At 40.5% G+C, this 18101-nt stretch overlaps 1 protein-coding gene across 1 annotated transcript in view; it reads right to left on the bottom strand.

Annotated features, from left to right (window-relative positions):
• Positions 1 to 13530: 13530 nt before the first annotated feature.
• Positions 13531 to 18101, bottom strand: part of tmtc2b (transmembrane O-mannosyltransferase targeting cadherins 2b) — an 85557-nt gene continuing 80986 nt past the window's right edge. Inside the window, exon 12 of the mRNA XM_084932808.1 lies at positions 13531 to 15904. Coding sequence (XP_084788934.1) covers positions 15725 to 15904 — 180 coding nt within the window. The 3' untranslated portion in view covers positions 13531 to 15724. The remainder of the gene's footprint in view (positions 15905 to 18101) is intronic.

Here is an 18101-nt window from a genome sequence, read left to right on the forward strand (position 1 = left end):
GATTGATTTCCACATTATCTGATTAGCTAAACTGCTGTAATTGTGGTGGGTAATCTGGTGTCTCAACAACTGTCATTGCATGAGCCTGTGTAGCCGCTGAGGAAAAGGCCAGCAAGAACAAAATATAACGACACCCTCGAGGCAGCTCCCACGGTGGCAGAATATCATTTTGTTTTCATTTCACCTGCACATTAAATCTTTGTTTAGTCATTTGTGAATCACCATCACCTTTCACATATGGTGTCTAGCACTAAGAGCTTGGAAAGTCTGTCCAACATGGTCCACAGATGTTGATTTGAAGGGTCATTTGCTCTTGAGGTTCTATTAACACAAGCGTTTTAGTTGACTGACCCAGCAGTGATTTATGATCTTCTGGGAATTCCAGGAAATTGTGGTGAACATGTAATTGCTTGGGAACATTTTTAGCACCTCTCAGGTCACTGGACATCATTGTCGGGTCATGGTCTGGCAAACCAAATGGCACTTGGATCAAAAGGGTTGTTGGATTCTGGTGAAGCCACACCTACTTACATGCTGTCTACTAATGTATTCAGTCTAAGCAGAGCCCTAAATCCAACAGTAAATCATACAGAGAAAAAAAGAAACCTCAGAGCGCAGAGCAGCTCTGCCTCTCCACCACCTCCATCCTCCCTATTTATATTTCCACCAGGTGTCCATCACACAAAGAGCTGCTCTGTGAAGCTGACCGTACCTGGGATAATTACACAGCAGCGCTTGCACAATGAACCTCTTTGTGTAGATGGTGTAGGTTTTGATGTATTCAAAGAAGTTTGAAATTAATGAAGAATAGATCACACTTAAATTCAATGCTCATAAATTCATTGGGGTGTGTCAGTTTCATGTGGAGAAAAAAGACCATTAGCAATATAACAGTGATAGTAGCGCACAGGGTGGCTGCAACTTCTAAACTGTGTGTTTGCTGCAATACTTGGTTCTTCTCTTGGTCACAGAGCTCGCTGTCCACAGTATCTTTCATAGGTTAAACCACATTTTGCAGCACAACAGAGCAAAATGTTTTATATCAAATACGTTGATGAGTGCACTCTGCGATGACAAAGTGTATTCTGTATGTAAAGTAATCAAAGAACCATCTTTAAAACATTGCTAAGATTAAAAAAAAAAAGAGTTACTGTATGTTTCTAACTAACAGAGAATAAAAACTACAAAGTTGTAAAACATCAAATCAGTTTTCAATTTAGGGCCAGCAGTATGTGCCCCTAGAAAATCCTATTAAAGCAGGATTCAATTTTAAAATCCTATTAACTGGTTTAAAACACAACTGAATTTCCCAGAAAAATGTAACTGGACTCATCATTATTCAGACAACACTTTGTCACAAAATACAAAGTTATAAAAACAGGCCATTTTCAAGGTGATCTACCAAGATATTGTCACAGTCCGGCTGAGTGGCTGGAAAATTCCACTAGGCTCCTGAGTCACCTGCTCTCCACACCTGGAGCTGGTTTAAGGCAATCAGGCCTGAGAGATTTAAGCGGCACGTTGACCTTCCCTCACCGCCAGTTTGTCAACTACCTAACGTTGGTAACTGGCTCTAACGAGTTGTAGTCTCATCGCTAACTATTGTACTCACCTGGTTTTCTTGTGCTAGTTTCCTGGATTCACCACGACTCATACCTCAGGCTCTAGCTCAGCTCTTGGACTTCTGGATCATCTCACCACCTCCCTTTGGAAATCTCTCAGTGCCTCACCTGCCTGCCCTCCTGCTACCACTGTTTGCTGGAACTTGTGGAACTTACCCGGACTCACATCTCCTTCTCATCAAAGCTCATCTCACTCTGTCTGCAAGTAAGCCATCAATCTAGTTATACTTACCTTCTCCTGGACTCAATAGCCACTTCCACGCTAACACCTCCTCTCTCTTCAGTGTGACCACTAGACATTACCTGATTCGCTCCTGTGCCCCTTCCTGGCCCACGCCAAGTTATCATCACGTCCAATGCCACATTGTGTCAGTTCATGTTATCATTGTGTTTGCATCTAGTAAAATAAAGGTTGTTGAAACTCTCTGCTGCCTCCACTCTGGGTTCTCTGCTCTTGGGTTCAGTTTTGGTACTGGCCATCAGCAGTTTTGACAGATACAGGCATTTCCTAGGACACATGGATGTAATCCATTTACAAGTGTGTGTAGTCATAGAAATTTGCTTTTTAAGGTTCCTGGTAAGCTGACTTAATCTAAATCCATGCAGTTAATTCTTTAGAAATAATTTTACCAGAAAAGATTGTAATTACCTCTTGTAGTGTATGTTGCACCACAAATAAGAATATTATAAAGGTGACTTCTAACCAAGAACAGTTTAATTGCCTGTGTATTAAATCATTGCACTTCTATAATATGCAACATGTAAGATATTGTTATACATTCTTAAAGTTTGTTCATATAAAAAAGGGATTATACTTTTCATGTCTATGATTCCAGTAGGTTCTACTCGGGTCTCAGTGATGTAAATTTCATCACGAGACTGTTTGTGTGGATGTGTACATACCTACCTGGTCTGTGGTAAATTTACATTACAATGCACCAACTATGCATGCTACCTTGGCAGTGGACAAGCAGGCATCAAGGAAACATAACAGCAATAACTACTCGGCTATCTGAGTGTAATCTAGGCTTGAGACTTTTTGTTGAATTCAAGTGCCTGTAAAGCTGCTGACAGCCTTAATGTCAATGATGGTAAGAAGTGAACCACCAGTTGTCTCAGGTCCAAAACAAATAAGCAAATATTATTTTACCAAACATCTTCTGATTGCTTCCACGGCACCCTTTTAAGTCTTTCCTCCAGCATGGAATAACACATCAAATCCATCCATGTCATGACTGATATTATAAATGAAAAATTGTTACTGTACACAACATCTGACTTTAGGAGAGGAAAATATGACATTACTCAAAAGAAGAAAAAGTGTTTTTCTGGTGTCTCATGACAGCAGACAGCTGGACCCCACATTGGATCTTATTATTTCAACCCCATTCAATATGCAACAGGCATTTTTCACAAAACTTGGACGGTGTTTACAAGGCACCGCCTCATCAGTCTTGCGCTCATGCTGTAAATGACCACAATCTACAGCTTTTGCATTTGGTATCTTGTGTTTGACTGGTTTGACAACAGATGCAGTAGTACTCTCATGATTAACATCAAACTACTTGCATGGCTGTGAATGGTAAATATCACACAATCAAAGGCAACAATTACAATCAGTCATGTAGCAAAAAAGATCCGATGTTCAGTTTTTTGACCTTTCCATGTGAGAAAAGAGGCTGCATGTGTGTGAAGCTAACTGATGTGAATCAGGTGTAATCTCAGCAAACAGGGAAGTGAAATGTGGTTTTGCATGTAAATCGGGTTACTCTTCATTGGCTCAAATATTAACTGTAATGGTTTCTTCATGCTCAAACGTTTAAAGGTCCAAATGCTTCATGGAGACTCTGTGATAAGCAGATTCCAAGTTTTCAAGAGAAACAATGGTGGTCAAAACAATTACACAAGCGAATCTGCTGCAGGAAAGGTATTTGTAGTGTTTTCTTCTCAAATGTTTTAACGTCCAAGTTGGTGGTTAGTGTCACTGATTTTAAGTTCCAGTGGTAAATAGTCATAATCATCAACACGTGAGAATTTCATGTTAAAAGTGTATCAGAAAAGGGAAACATATTGTTTGTATCAGAATTAACAGACCCCTGGATTTTTCTGGAGCTCAGGCAGGCCCACTGGTAGATGTCCAAACCGCAACTTTGAGAGGTTTTCCATTGGAATTCATATCAGATCTGTCAGGAGGCCTCTAGACTGGAACCCCAGTGCTTAGCGTCCTGAAGCCTATTTGCAAATTACCTCCTTCACCAGTCGAGTGTAGAATAACACATAGCGGCCAGTCATCTGTCCAAGACCAAGCTCCCTGGGTCAGCTACTGCAAAGAGAAGGGATACAGGGCAGCACTAAGGAGGGTGTCAAAGCTGCCTAACCAAACCCTATTGATATGAAACCTGTTGCTGCTTTGACATTGACCCACTGGTGTCCCATTTCTCTTATTATGGGTGTTTTTTGAAGGAAGTGTCCAGAGTTGTTAGCAGTATACTCTTTTTTACTGGTTTTTGACATCCGGGTATAATAAAGCAGACCATAGCAGACTTGAGTGTAGTGTCCGTGTTCTAAATTTGCATGATGAATGGTGGCAGTGGCTGAGTGTGACAGGTTGCCTGCTATAATGGGTCTCTGAGGAACCTAATCAGCCATTTCCACTGCACTAAGGATAAATAAGCTGGGCAACTCTACTCTAAGGGGGTCCAGCCACGAAACAGCTGACTGATGGCACTTTTGCAAAAAATACTAAGAACACTAAAGAATTACATTGATAAAAATATATATATATATATATAGAGAGAGAGAGCACAGAAACCAAGACCTCAATTCAGTTTGCAAGTCAACATTTTAGAGTACACATGCATGGATTTGCAAGCACAGTAATAGACTTCAGCAGAAGGGAAGACAGAATCATGAGGGTAATTATTTAAGTGAGAGAATGATTGCTGTGCTGTGTTGCTTAAAGTATGGCTGCAGTAAACTGCAGAGGAAGGAAGCCAGTTTCTACTGCCCAACATATCTAATTAATTCACTTGTCAAGTATATCTACAATATGAGCTAATAAAATGAGAAACCGCACAACTGAAAAAAAAAAAAAAAACTATTAAAGCTTTTTATTAGCTCATTGAGGTCTGAGGTCAAAGCTCTATGGCTGCAGACCCCTTGTACAAAGGCACAATAAAGCTTCTTCCGACCTTCTCCGTGCATCTCCATCGACACTCTCAAACCAAACATTTCATCTGTAGTGCACTTTCTTGGCATGAAGTCATACCAGTAGTAACAGTTACTACAGCTTCTCACAGCACCCTTGTTCTTGAAAACTTTTCTTTCTTAGGCATCCTCTCACTTTTGATGAGTGCATGAAACAGTCTAAAAAGTTCATTGCCCTCTCTCACAGACAAACCAGTCACCTTTCCACTCTTCATGTTCTTCGTGGTTGGCCTCACTTCTTTCTTACTAATTCTCTGCCTCTGCACTTACTAATTCACTAATTTTCCTCCATCTGTTCTGTTCTCTTCTCCAACATACTCTTTCCATGTTCTGAACACATTCTCTTCACTCATGATTACATTTCCATCTCTATCCTTAATCACCCTATCCTGCTGCTCATCCTTTCCATTGCGATCTCTCCTTCTAGCTAATTAATTCAAGCCTGTTTCTCCTTCCTTAGTGTCCGGTCTTGCATACAACTCATTATGAGCCTTTTCCTTTGCCACCGCTCTGTTTGCTGTATGTCCAGCTTCCAGTACTCCTGTCTACTTTCTTCATCTCCCTGACTATCAAACTTTTTCTTTATCATCCTCTTCCTTTGAGTGCTTTCCTGTATTTTGTCATTCCATCGCTATGTCCACCTGTCATCTTTGCTTTGGCCAGAGAATACACCAAACACCTTCTTGGCAGCATCCCTCACCATTTCATTTCATTTCCCAGTCATCTGGTAACGCTCCACTTCATCCCAGAGCCTGTCTCAAAAGCATACGTCATGTTGGCAGAAGCTTCTGGAGATAAACTGCGACATATAATTGTAAGTGTCCTGTCAACGGCGATTATTATAAATACCCAAACTTCAGGGGATGAAAATGTGCTTTATGATTTGTTGTTCAGCATAAGAAAACTATGTTTTTGCTTTTCAGATAATAAGGTACACTTCGTCTAAGATTGTTACGGCCCTAGCAGGGCCTCCTCCTGTAGTTGCCCTTGTGTGGGTGTGTCCTGCTGTCTCTCCTGCCTCAGGTGCCACCTTTTTTTGTACAGCTGACTCCCATCAGCAATTAGAAGTATTTGAATCTCAAACTAGCTTTCCACCAACAGCTTAAAACGTAAAAAAACATAGCTGTGACTGAAAGTTACAGATTCTCCATTGACAGTCACCAAGTGGGTGTTTATTGGTGTTTATATACTGTGATTACCTTGTAATGTTTGATTCATTAGGACCACATTATGTAATGGAGGAAGGAGAAATCAGGAGATCAGTGGAGCCTTTGTTTAAGTGAGGTGGCTGTACTCCAGTGACAAGGCTACACTACGCTAGACAGATGGGAGACCTGCCCAGTTGTAGAGGCTTAGCCATTTGCGTCATGAATCACTCGGTGAAAGAACTTCTGTTTCATGACTCAGATACTGGACAGAAATGCACGATGCTAAGGCAGTCAGATACAAAAGGATGACGCATAAGACTAGTTGCAGGTTGGCAGGCAGATTTAAATAAAATATGCACAAATAAAGAGACTTGGAACAAGAAAACAATGACAGAAGAATAAAGCCAATCTGGCAAAACATTAGTTAAGAGGAGCTAGTAAATATATTGAGGCTGATTAGGTGGAAACAGGTGAGATGGAAAGTAATTAAGATCAGATGATCTTACTGGAAGGAAAGCAGCTCAAGGGTATTGGCAGGGTTGGAAATAACAATGAAGTAATGAAGTGAAAAGACAAAGGCATAGCAGAATGACTGAGTGCAAGAAAATCACTAAATTAAGACTCAAGCTGCATTCTGAAACTCTATTAATATTACTTAGTTTGTTCTGATGGGCTGCTGAGCCGGAAGAAAGACACCACTTTTTATCTATGAATACACAAAACTATCACCTGTCAGTGCAAATTACTACAATGTGTTTTGACACAAACGCAAATGATGGCAAATGAAGATACAATACATTTGGACTTATCCTGCAGAATGTGCAGCAGAATGTAAGAAAAATAATAACTTGCAAATCACCTCTCAGTTGATATTAGGTAGAATAAACAACGTCTAGGGTGTATATAAGCAAAAGCCAAAGTAAAGAGCTTCTGGCAGCAGCAGCAGTGGCATAAATAAGAAACACATCTGCATTCAGATTGGATGTGAGCATAAAGACGTCAAACTGGCTTCCAAATCACTGCAATTAAATGTGATGTTTGTGGTGAACTGGCTGACAGTTAATACAGCAGAAAGACATGTGACTCTGAATATCCTTCCAGAAACAATTCACAATAGTTATTAAGAGTCATCGTGTTCTGTTACACCCTTCTGAACAGAATCTCATCTGTCACTGAAAATAGTACTGCCTCCATACAGCATCCTTATTCAACTATGGAAGAGCAGAAAGGGAAGTTACATGTATGACATAACTGTGACAAAAGTACCCAAAAAGAAAATGCATGATAAGGCAAGCTTGCACATTTGGATCTGCAGCCTTTTCTTCAAAGGTACAGTATCAACAGTGGACCCTTTTGTAATTGACTCTAAATTAAACTTGTGCCAAGAATCAAGTAATGAAAGTGTTTTGTAATGCATTACAGAAAAGAAAACAGTCAATAAAACAGAATCTTCCCAGTTTTGTTAACCTATTGATCTCCTATCTCACGAGCGCTGCAGTAGATTAGTAGCGCTGTTGGTTTAAGCGACCGAGGACCGCCGCTATAGCTATCAGCATGGAATCACCCGGGTCAGATGAGTAATTTCTTTTTATCATGCTGCTGCACAGCAATGAGTTTAGAGCCCACACTGGCTCACACACCACTCACCGATAAATATTATCCCACGGAGTCCTTTCCTCTAAGCCTGTGAGCCGTACATGTGACGGTCTGAGTGGAAATCCAGCTGTGTGGGGAAGAGCCTGTTGTTTTGACAATACACTACTGGATCTTCCCATCTTGTCTCTTTCTCTGGAACTAATCAATCTTGACATCTCGATATGCACAGACCGCACCTGCTTCCTCCTTCGCCTCAACACAGACAACACACGCACACATTTGTGCGGTCATAGTAGAGCTCTACAAAAAAATGGTATTATTCCAGCTTGAGCATTTGGGGAAGAAGTAAGACAAAGTACATTGTGTCAGTGTAGAAATAAAAAAACGATACCGTTTCCTGAGATGTGTGAGTTTAGAAAGCCTCTGGGATTTCTTTGTTGATAGCTCTCTGTATGTCTTCAGAGGTGGCCATTTGCGGGAGATGGGGATCTGGGTTGTGTCTCAGACTCCTTTTTTCTGCAAACCATGTCCACCTGCACAAGCACACATAACTAGCCATGCAAGATCGTGTACACGCAGGCGTGAATGTGTGTTCGCTGCAGTAGCTGGTATCTACAGGGATAAAGTGTATGCCCTGTTTGAGTGGATCAACAACAATCAGTTATTAGTTACAACTCCTTAGGGTTTTGGAGGATTGTGTGAGACGTGGCACTGAAACTTTAAATCTGAGTTGTGGGAATCACACGCATCAGCAACCTCAGTTTTAAACTTTTAATAACACATAGTCTCATAGTGCCTTGTCAGTATGCTTGTGTGAAAGCTAAAGCCGAATGTCAAGTGCTGTAAGTGTTGAAAAGAAGATTTATGGCGTGGACGACAGAGAACCACCCGATGTGCTCATTTCCTGCGGTGTGACAGAGCACTCTGTACGCTAATTTCAATGATAACATCAAAAACTCATTCCACTTGGGTATTATTACACTGCACGCAAACATGCATGAAATCCTAAAAGTGAAGGATTTGACAGTGTCACTTTGATGAATGTTTTGTCATTTAATACTAAATGAATGTAGTCGGGATTCATGAGAAAGAATAGTTTGGGGACAAACTTGCAATGTTGTGTGAGGAGAATATTAATTGAATGTTTTATAGAATTATGTTCTTATGTGGCAAAGAGAAAAGAACAAATCATCGCTGATTAATATACGTCTTCGAGCATGCTGTGCACTCATGGTCTGCTCACTTGGTGCTTTCTGGACACATTAGAGAAAAACCAAGTATTGTATTTTCTGCACTATAAGGCGCACTTAAAATCCTTAAATTTTCTCAAAAATCGACAGTGCGCCTTGTGTATGAATCCTGGTTGTGCTTACTGACCTCAAACCGATTTTATGTGGTACACGCCGCTCAAAACTGTCAAAAATGTTTTGGTACAACTTTGGTAAGCTACCGCTTGATGGATTGTTGGAACATAATCAGGAGCCTCGCGGAGTAATCTGGGTCCTAAACTCCATCTCTTCAGGTCCCAAAGTCAAACGAACACTGCAGTAGTGATGGGATTTCCTGCTCTTTTTAGAGAACCGGCTCTTTCGGCTCGGCTCACTAAAAAGAGCCGGCTCTTTCGGCTCCGAACCGGCTCTTCAGGTTGTTTTGTTGCTTTAATTAATTTATTATTAACAATAATATAAAATTAATATAATGATGTGCTATGTTATCGCTAGTGACACAGCTATGTTAGTATAGCATAAACACAGAGAAGTTGGAGGATGAACGCTAACTTTTTTACACTCGATAAAAGTTAACGTGAGGGTTTCTGGTGGTTATAGACAAATGCAATCGCATGGCAGGATGCTGTAAACGGACCAAACTTCAGTCAGAAGAACAACTGAGATAATTCATCCACAATACGAGGTTAGTCATTAATATACTGCAACAACATGGGAATCCGGTCGTTAAGTCTGACATCACTAGCCGTGTCTGGGCCTAAACTCCGCTGCGGGTCCATATATCAAACGATCACTATGGCATTACTGAGAGTTGAAAAACTGTCTAAAGTCTTTCATCTTTAATAAAATGATCAGCGTCCTGCTCTACCAGGTGTAACAATTGAGTTTAACATCCAGGCATCCATGAAAACGGAATTTATGACATTTAACGGAGTTAGAAGTTAGCAGGAAGTTAGCTCGCTAGCTTCTATCTAAATACAATATAGCATGTCCTGACTGCGGGGTTTTGGAAACAAATTAAAACGTACAGCTCTGTTATCACTTCCAATATAAATGAAGACAGAAAACTAAACAGCAGTGACGTTTGTAGGGTTACTGAAGTTTGGCTAGCTGGTATATAATGATGCGCTACGTGACCGCTAGCGACACAGCTATGTTAGCATAATATAAACAAGCTAACTTTTTTTCCACTCGATAAAAGTTAACGTGAGTGTTCTCGGTGGTCAGGAACAAATGTAATCGCATGGCAGGATGCTGTAAAAGGACCAAACTTCAGCCAGGAGAACAGCTGAGATAATCCATCCACAATACGAGGTTAGTCATTCATATACTGCTGCATGGGCTGGGCTGTAGTTACATCCTAAGGTTTTAAAAACTGAGCTTAAATAAATGATTAGCGGTAATAAAAGCCGAGGGAGGTCAACAGTGATCACTGACTGTTTTAGGAGCTTTTTGAGATTAAATAGAAGAAAATACATAACATTAAACATGTTAACAATACAAAAGCCATATTAAACGCAGACTACTTTAGGCCCGGAAGTAGGATTCGTCACGTCATCACTTAACCACCGGATCGAGCAGCTGACAGAGAATTCGGCATTAATGAATCAATGGCATGGAAGTGGAGGAAGGAAGAAGAATGAGTTGAGTAAAGTTTGACTTATCTGACTGTTTTGTTTTGCTTAATGCACCTTATAATCTGGTGAGCCTTATGGTCCGAAAAATACGGTAAATAAAACTACAGCCGACAGAGTCTACAGACATGCTGGGTTCTCTGTATGGCTGTGCATATGCTGTAATCATTATATCAGCAGAATGCAAAAGCCAGAAAAATGGTGGTTTTAGTGACAATTAGACTTAGACTGACAATTAGGCAGCACGGTGGCACGGTGGTTAGCACTGTTGCCACACAGCAAGAAGGTCCTGAGTTCAATTTCACCATCAGGCCGGGGTCTTTCTGTGTGGAGTTTGCATGTTCTCCCCGTGTCTGCGTGGGTTCCCTCCGGGTACTCCGGCTTCCTCCCACCGTCCAAAGACATGCAGTTTGTGGGGATAGGTTAATTGGATAATCCAAATTGCCACTAGGTGTGAATGTGAGTGTGAATGGTTGTCTGTCCTTGTGTGTTAGCCCTGCGACAGACTGGCGACCTGTCCAGGGTGTACCCCGCCTCTCGCCCTATGACAGCTGGGATTGGCTCCAGCGCCCCCCGCGACCCTGAAAAGGATAAGCGGTAGCGAATGGATGGATGGATAGACTTTATTAACTGCTTTTGTTCTACAAATTATAAAAACTCAGGTAAAGAAGTTTTTAAAAGGAATCTGCATACTTTACCTCTTTGCATTTAGGAACAGTAGCTCCTGTATAAACAGCTGCAGTACAACATGTGCTGTAAAATGCCAAAGAAAGACAATTTCCTTTCTGGACATCAAAACGCTTCAATAATATGAGGCAAAATCTAGATCTCATGGAGGAGCTTCATCCTAATGCCTCTTCTATCAAATAATAACAGTGGGTATTGGGTCCAGAGGTGAAGACTTCTCTGCATCACGCACAGTGAACCACTCCAAACAAGCTTGGTCGGGTGCTGTGAGCGCCTGGCTCAGGTGCTTGAGATCAAAGTAGCGATAGTCCATCGGCACATACCACGAAATGTTTGCTTGATAACAGCAGGCAGATTTTCCAGATCACAGCATAATAAAATGAATTCCTTTCTCCCAGTTTGAACAGTTGGAGAGTGCAAGAGGTCATATCAAGCAATGAAGCACACTAAAGTCATAAGAGCAGAAGTCATATGACTCTGATTTCCTTGGGGCCTGGCTTCAGACAATGCTTTATCTCTTACAATGAGAGAAATGTGGAGCGTATAAAAGAAGCAGGGAAACCATTTTTACGTCTAATTAAATATAAAAGCAATTCTGACATACATTGTTAAAGAAATGTCGCTTTTAGCATGAAATATAATATATATATAATATATAGTTCTGTATAATTTATGGTACGGCCATGTCACTTTATATCAGTCTAAAACTCTTCATTGAAATCAATTTGCAGGGTTTCTGCACCACATAATGACATTGTCAGTGATTTGGCCTTGTTGGTACCACAGTCATCCAAGCTGCGAAGTACTAATGAGAACTCGCAGTATTATGTGCTTGCATAAACACCCACGTGTTGAGAGCTTTAAAGGCAGACGAGAACCCAGAAACACTACTGTCTGCTTAAAGGCCACTGACACAGAAATCCAAAGTTATGTGCTCACTGTGTGTCTTCTTACCTCATTTTAGGAACACTAGCTTAAGTGTTTTGGCAACACTAACAGACAAGCGAGGAGAGTATTGTACAGTGCAGGTGCACAACCTGGATTCAGGTGCATTACTGCAGTGAACATGTGTTAACCTGCTTTAACTCTAGACTTTTACATCTTTCCTACATGTGCATGTTTACTCTTAAGTATTTTGAGACAAAAACAGCTATGACTAAAAAAAATGGCATGAAATAATTAATAAGCAGATTTAAACAATTATTAAACATTATTTACTTTAGTCAGCTCACTTGTTCAAACCTCCTGAAAATTCAGTGCCTAGTCATAATCTGTCCATTTCCCTTTTTTCCATCTGCTTATCCTTGTCAGGATCGTGGTGGGTGGAGCCTTTCCCAGCTACCACAGCTACACCCTGGACAGGTCGCCAGTCTGTCACAGGGCTAAAACATAGAGACAGACCCACATTCACACCTATGGACAATATAGAATTACTAATTAATCTAACTACACTAAGTGCACGTCTCGGAGAGAACCCACGCAAACACGGGGGAGAACGTGTACACACCCTGGCCAGGTGTGAGGCGACAGTGCTAATCACCGCGCCACCATGCCTCCCCTTTTTTATTATTATTCCCTTTCCTTATTACCAGTGGTATGATCAGAAGTTCATGTTTGCCTTGTTTTAATAACTGCATAAAAATCTGCTTGTCTGGTTGCAGACTCTACTGGAAACATGACATTCCCTATTTTAGGGAATGGTAACTATGTGAACTGATGTGTAATTTCACAGTTAGAATGCTATGGGAAGGCAGTCAAATGCCTACTGTTTCATATAGCAATAAATAAAACTACGTCGCATTTGCGGCGTTACTCCACAACCCAACAAACTGTCAACTTTCTCTATTTGATGCAGAGATTAAGTGAAGCGCACCTGTGTTATGAGAAGAAGAGCCAAACTGGACTGTGAGTGCAAGCAGTGCCCATGCATTCCAGCTCGATAAGGAAATCTGGGCACCATGGTGAGCTCGGTTCATGGACGCAGACCTTCCAAGCAGAACATGTGAGAAACATCACAAGGCAGACTGCTTCGTTCACAGGGAAGGGCCCTTTACTTGTCAACGGGGTCTGAATTGTGGGACGGGTGGAATCGAAACACACCGACCATATGTGGCTCCACACTGCTTCCCCTTCCATATGGCAATATTTACATGTCTCCTTTGTTGTACAAAGATCAAAGCAGAGGAAATTCATTTGAGTTGATTTTATGACACATTTTAGCAAATTTACAGGGGGCAACTTTATATACCCTGTAAAAGCTGTTCCACAGCATGGAAGATCACCCCATTAACGCTTAATACAACGGAAATTTGATGTAAAACTCGAGCTGTTGCTCCAAAGTGTGACTGGCAAAACCTTAATATCAATCTGTGACCTACACTATCAGCAATAATGGCTGCACAGGCACTCGTCAAAGCAGAACACCATCAATTTATTGTGGAAAAACAAACAAACAAATAAGCAGACAAACAACCAAAACAAAGAGAAACACCACTGGGAAGAAAGGTCTACTCTGGCACATTGTTCATTTTATAATACAAAAAGGAGAAAAAATGGGGCTACAAAGCTCGATAATTTATACAAATACAACAACTTTCAAAAATAAATTTTAATTTAGTAAACGCTCCGTGAACAAGTTTCTGCAATAGCCCACCGCTTGAGATCCCTGAGCAGAGACACAGAGTGAAACATTTTTTTTCTCAAACACCTTCATTAAAACAAGTTGACAGTGTTTCTTCATAAACACTTTGTATATACATGTGATAATAACACGATATGTCTGATGTGTGTGACATACGGTGCTAGGAATTAATGTGAACTGTGAATCTTCATCATAGTTAAAAACAGAACGGTGTTATAGCATTATGACTGTAACAAATGACATAAACGCAAAAAAACGTTACCATTCATTGTAGACGCTGCTCTGTATTTACCCACGACGGGCCACATAACTGGGTATTTACTCCATAATGACCACAGGAGTAAACATAACAGCTGTCGTTTCCTTCTTTTTACATCTAAAAACACAGTACCAGCTGGTTCTGCTGCTAGTTAACACAAAGCAATAACTTAAAATGAAATAAACAAAGGACACGGATAGCTGAGAGGTTTGTGACCAATAGCAAACAAATTATTCCAAATATGGTACATGCTGATACCTCTGGGAAGGTGCTGTTTCACTTGCTGACAATAAACAAAACAAACAAATTACACAGAATATGTACAAATGAGACTGAAAGACTGACAATGTGAGAAATACTGTAATAATGTAAAAAGCCAAACTTGCTCAGTAACGCAGAGTCAAATTTGTGTCTGGCTACTTTTTTGCTGCTTTCGGTGATTTTTTTGATACTATACACTATGTAGGTATATATTAGAATTAATTTATACACACACACACACACACACTAAACTTACTTATATCAACATAAAGGCATTAAAATATTTCCCTCAAATGCACCATGACTGTGCACTGTTCTGTGGTTAAAAGGTGTGCATCAGCATAGTTTTTGTATTTGGTTAGAAGAACTCCTTCATCTGCTTAAGGTCCTCACACACTCTTCTATAAAAGCTTCGGGCATGTAGCAAGGCGGTGTACCTGAATCTACAGTACCTACCTATTTTTTGTCTGTTACTTCCACAGGAAGGTAGCTTAACATTTCTATGTATAGTTTCTTAACTGCCATGGTGACTTCTTAACCAATGCAGAGAAGATCTGTAATGATAAAAACACTTCCTGCTACACTCATGAAAAAGATATTACACCTTTTAAGTCATTACACTGCAAATTTTTCTTCACTTTTTGAGCTTACCTGCCAAAATATGCTGGGTTTTGCAAAGCGGAACATTTGCAGAGGCTACCGTTGTGCTGCAATGGCTAACAAATTCAATTCCCTTTTTCAAGTTGTCACCGAATATTAGGAGAGTGCTACAAATGGTTTGCAATAATAGCAAAGTGTGTATATTCTAATGAACAAATTTCATCACCGAGACTATGAATCAGTACACAAGCTGGAGATTTGAGATATAAATTTAAGTTGTGATTTTGAATGTTGTTAGTTCTCCATATACTGTCTTCATGATCAAAGTGGAGTATCTGGTCAAACCAAGAACTTCATTTAATGGTGTTGGAAACTACCCGCTCCCCCCCAGTGCAGCGTTATGAGATCCTTTCCTCTCTTTTATCTCTAATATTAAATTTTACCCAGTTCAACAATTCTTTTTGAGAAACCTTTCAGCAGAATTGCTTAGTTTAAGTATAACTCATCTCAAATGTTAAAGGATGTACCTGGTCTTACTTCAAGTGCTTTTGTTATAAAGAAAAAAAAAGCCTTAATTTTGAAAAAAGTACTTAAAAGTCCAAATACCACATAACGTCTGCCAAACTGTGAGCAAAGATTGTGAGGAAAGTTCCTAGCCTGAGGTGTATGCGAAGCTCAGGAGTCACTAGGAGAGCTGTGTGGTACAGTCACGGCCTCTTTGAGCAAACATTCTCCCTGAGTCTCTTCCATCTTTTCTGGATGACAGGAGCAAATGAGGAGCGTGTAGGCTGTCCTTTTCCCGGGTCTGGTGTGCAGATGGCGAGTAGGCGGGTTCTCTTGAGCTCAAGGGCTCGTGGTCCTCAAGCCCTGTTTCTCCATGATGTTCCACAGCTTACGCAAATTGGACTGGGTGATGGCATCATCTGGTTTTAGTTGAAGTGCTCGGAGGTAATTGGCTTCAGCTTCTTGCAGCTTCCCATTGAGGTGGAGGATTGCCCCAAGATTCATCAAAGCTGCAGGGTACTGAAATTTAAGAAGAAAAAAGAGCGATCTTAGTTATTTTAGGGTAAGACCAATTGGATTCAGAGATTAAGCTTAAAAGACAATGCAACAGTTTATAAACTAGTGTAGTTGGTACAAACACAGCTGCCTGGGACATAGCAAACGGGAGCTAACATACACATAAGGACAGTGTTTTAACTAGAGACATGTTTTAATAAAAAATTCAAATTTTACTACATCCACGGGCTGATAAATAATGCACATAAAGTGCATCTGTTCACACTTTGGGATGTACATAATTTAATGGAAATGGAAAAAATTAGTAACAGTAACTTGTCTCTTATGACAAAAGCAAGAGAAAATGCCAGAGGTGAGGCTTAAATAAAGAAAGTAATTTTTTCATCACATGATGCTTTAACACAGTGGTTTCTGTTCGTCTGATCACCCAGACCCTGTTTGGAGTTTGGTAACCATGCTGCTTTGCGTGTCTCTGTGTCTTGTCTGTGGCTGTAGATGTCAGAGGGAGCGACCGCGACTTTGAAGTGGGTTGAGATGAATATACTGTTTATTCCCGTTAGTGCCGAGGGGCAAAATCATCAGCGGTGCAATGAGTGAGTCATGAGGACCAAACTACAGGAAATGTGTCTGGGGTGCAATCATGTCAGGAGGATATCCAGGGCTAGGGAAGGGCCACATCTGATCACTATTTCAGTTTGAAATGTGAAAAACATGTCTAATCGTGTAGTGAGGCTACTGCTTCGGACTATTGTGATTTCTATAATTGTAATTCCTAGGATACGAGGATGTTAAAAAAAAAAAGAGAGACTTTTTTTACTATAACGATCATCACATGCACGTCTGACTTAAAACATGCATGATTATGATATTTAAAGAGGTGAACAATTTATTTGGGTCCATTAGGTAACCCAAAGTATTTCTCTTGTTGAAAGAGCGAACGGAGAAATCATAATAGAGGAAAACTGAATAGATGACACTGAATCTATATCAACATATAAGTAACTCTCCAAATAAACAACCCCAGATGAATAACTGGACAGTTTACATTCTTATATTAATGTGAATCTGGAGTTTAAGTGTCACACTTTTAAGCACAGAAGCTCTCCTAAGAGTGTTAGCCTTTGTCTCATATATTCCCAACTACGAGGAATTATGTGAACGGTGCCGTTTGCTGGACTGTTCGCTTACAAAACATTTCACAGTTTTTCCAGTGCCAGAGTAGGATGAGTGATGCTCCATGCATGATCTCCATTTTAATGAGAAGGAGACTGTTTTTCTCTTTGGCAGAATTCAACCAGTATAGCCCAATTATACCACTGTCCCCTTGAGAGAAAACCATTTTCTGCTGTAAACACATTCAAGTCAATTCAATTCAATTTTATTTATATAGCGCCAAATCACAACAAGTCGCCTCAAGGCGCTTCATAGATACAGAGAAAAACCCAACAATCATATGACCCCCTATGAGCAAGCACTTTGGCGACAGTGGGAAGGAAAAACTCCCTTTTAACAGGAAGAAACCTCTGGCAGAACCAGGCTCAGGAAGGGGCGGGGCCATCTGCTGCGACTGGTTGGGGTGAGAGAAGGAAGACAGGATAAAAGACATACATAAAATGTAAAACATAGAACACATGCATGGCCCAAAGGAAGGACTGACACGACCAAGACCTCTACTGTAGCTCGTTGGAGAGGATCTTGTTTTAAACTAAATTTGTTCTGCTAGCAGCCAGGGTTCTTGAATTTAATGGCTGGGGTAATTCTGAGGCACTCTAAATTACCTTCTTTTTGACCCATCATTGGATGTTTAAATCTTAGAATAACCGCCAGGCTTCAGTTTACAAGTTGGTGCATTTTAAAAGTCAGAAAATTGTGAGCCAAAGTATTTTTTCTTATACAGATGGACACAGTTGAAAGTGACAGTGACGACACATAAACAGAGCCACAATGTATTGATGTATTGTGTGTTAACAAAAAACAAAAAATGTCATTGCCTCTGTCTCATTCTAATACATGTGTGAGTTCACTGAAGCAGGTGGGCAGTAAGAGTTTAACAAACAAACTCTGTCCAGTCAAAGTCAGGGTTTGAATGGATGGATCCTGGAGAGTAGAAGTAAATGTTTTCCAGAAAGCTAACAAAGCTTGTATTCACACTTTTTACCGCTCCCCAGGACACTTACTGATGAGTGGTGTAACACGTGAA

The sequence above is a fragment of the Perissodus microlepis genome, chromosome 7, assembly GCF_051167445.1.
Source record: "Perissodus microlepis isolate ML-2025 ecotype Zambia chromosome 7, ASM5116744v1, whole genome shotgun sequence".
NCBI classification, from domain to species: Eukaryota; Metazoa; Chordata; class Actinopteri; order Cichliformes; family Cichlidae; genus Perissodus; species Perissodus microlepis.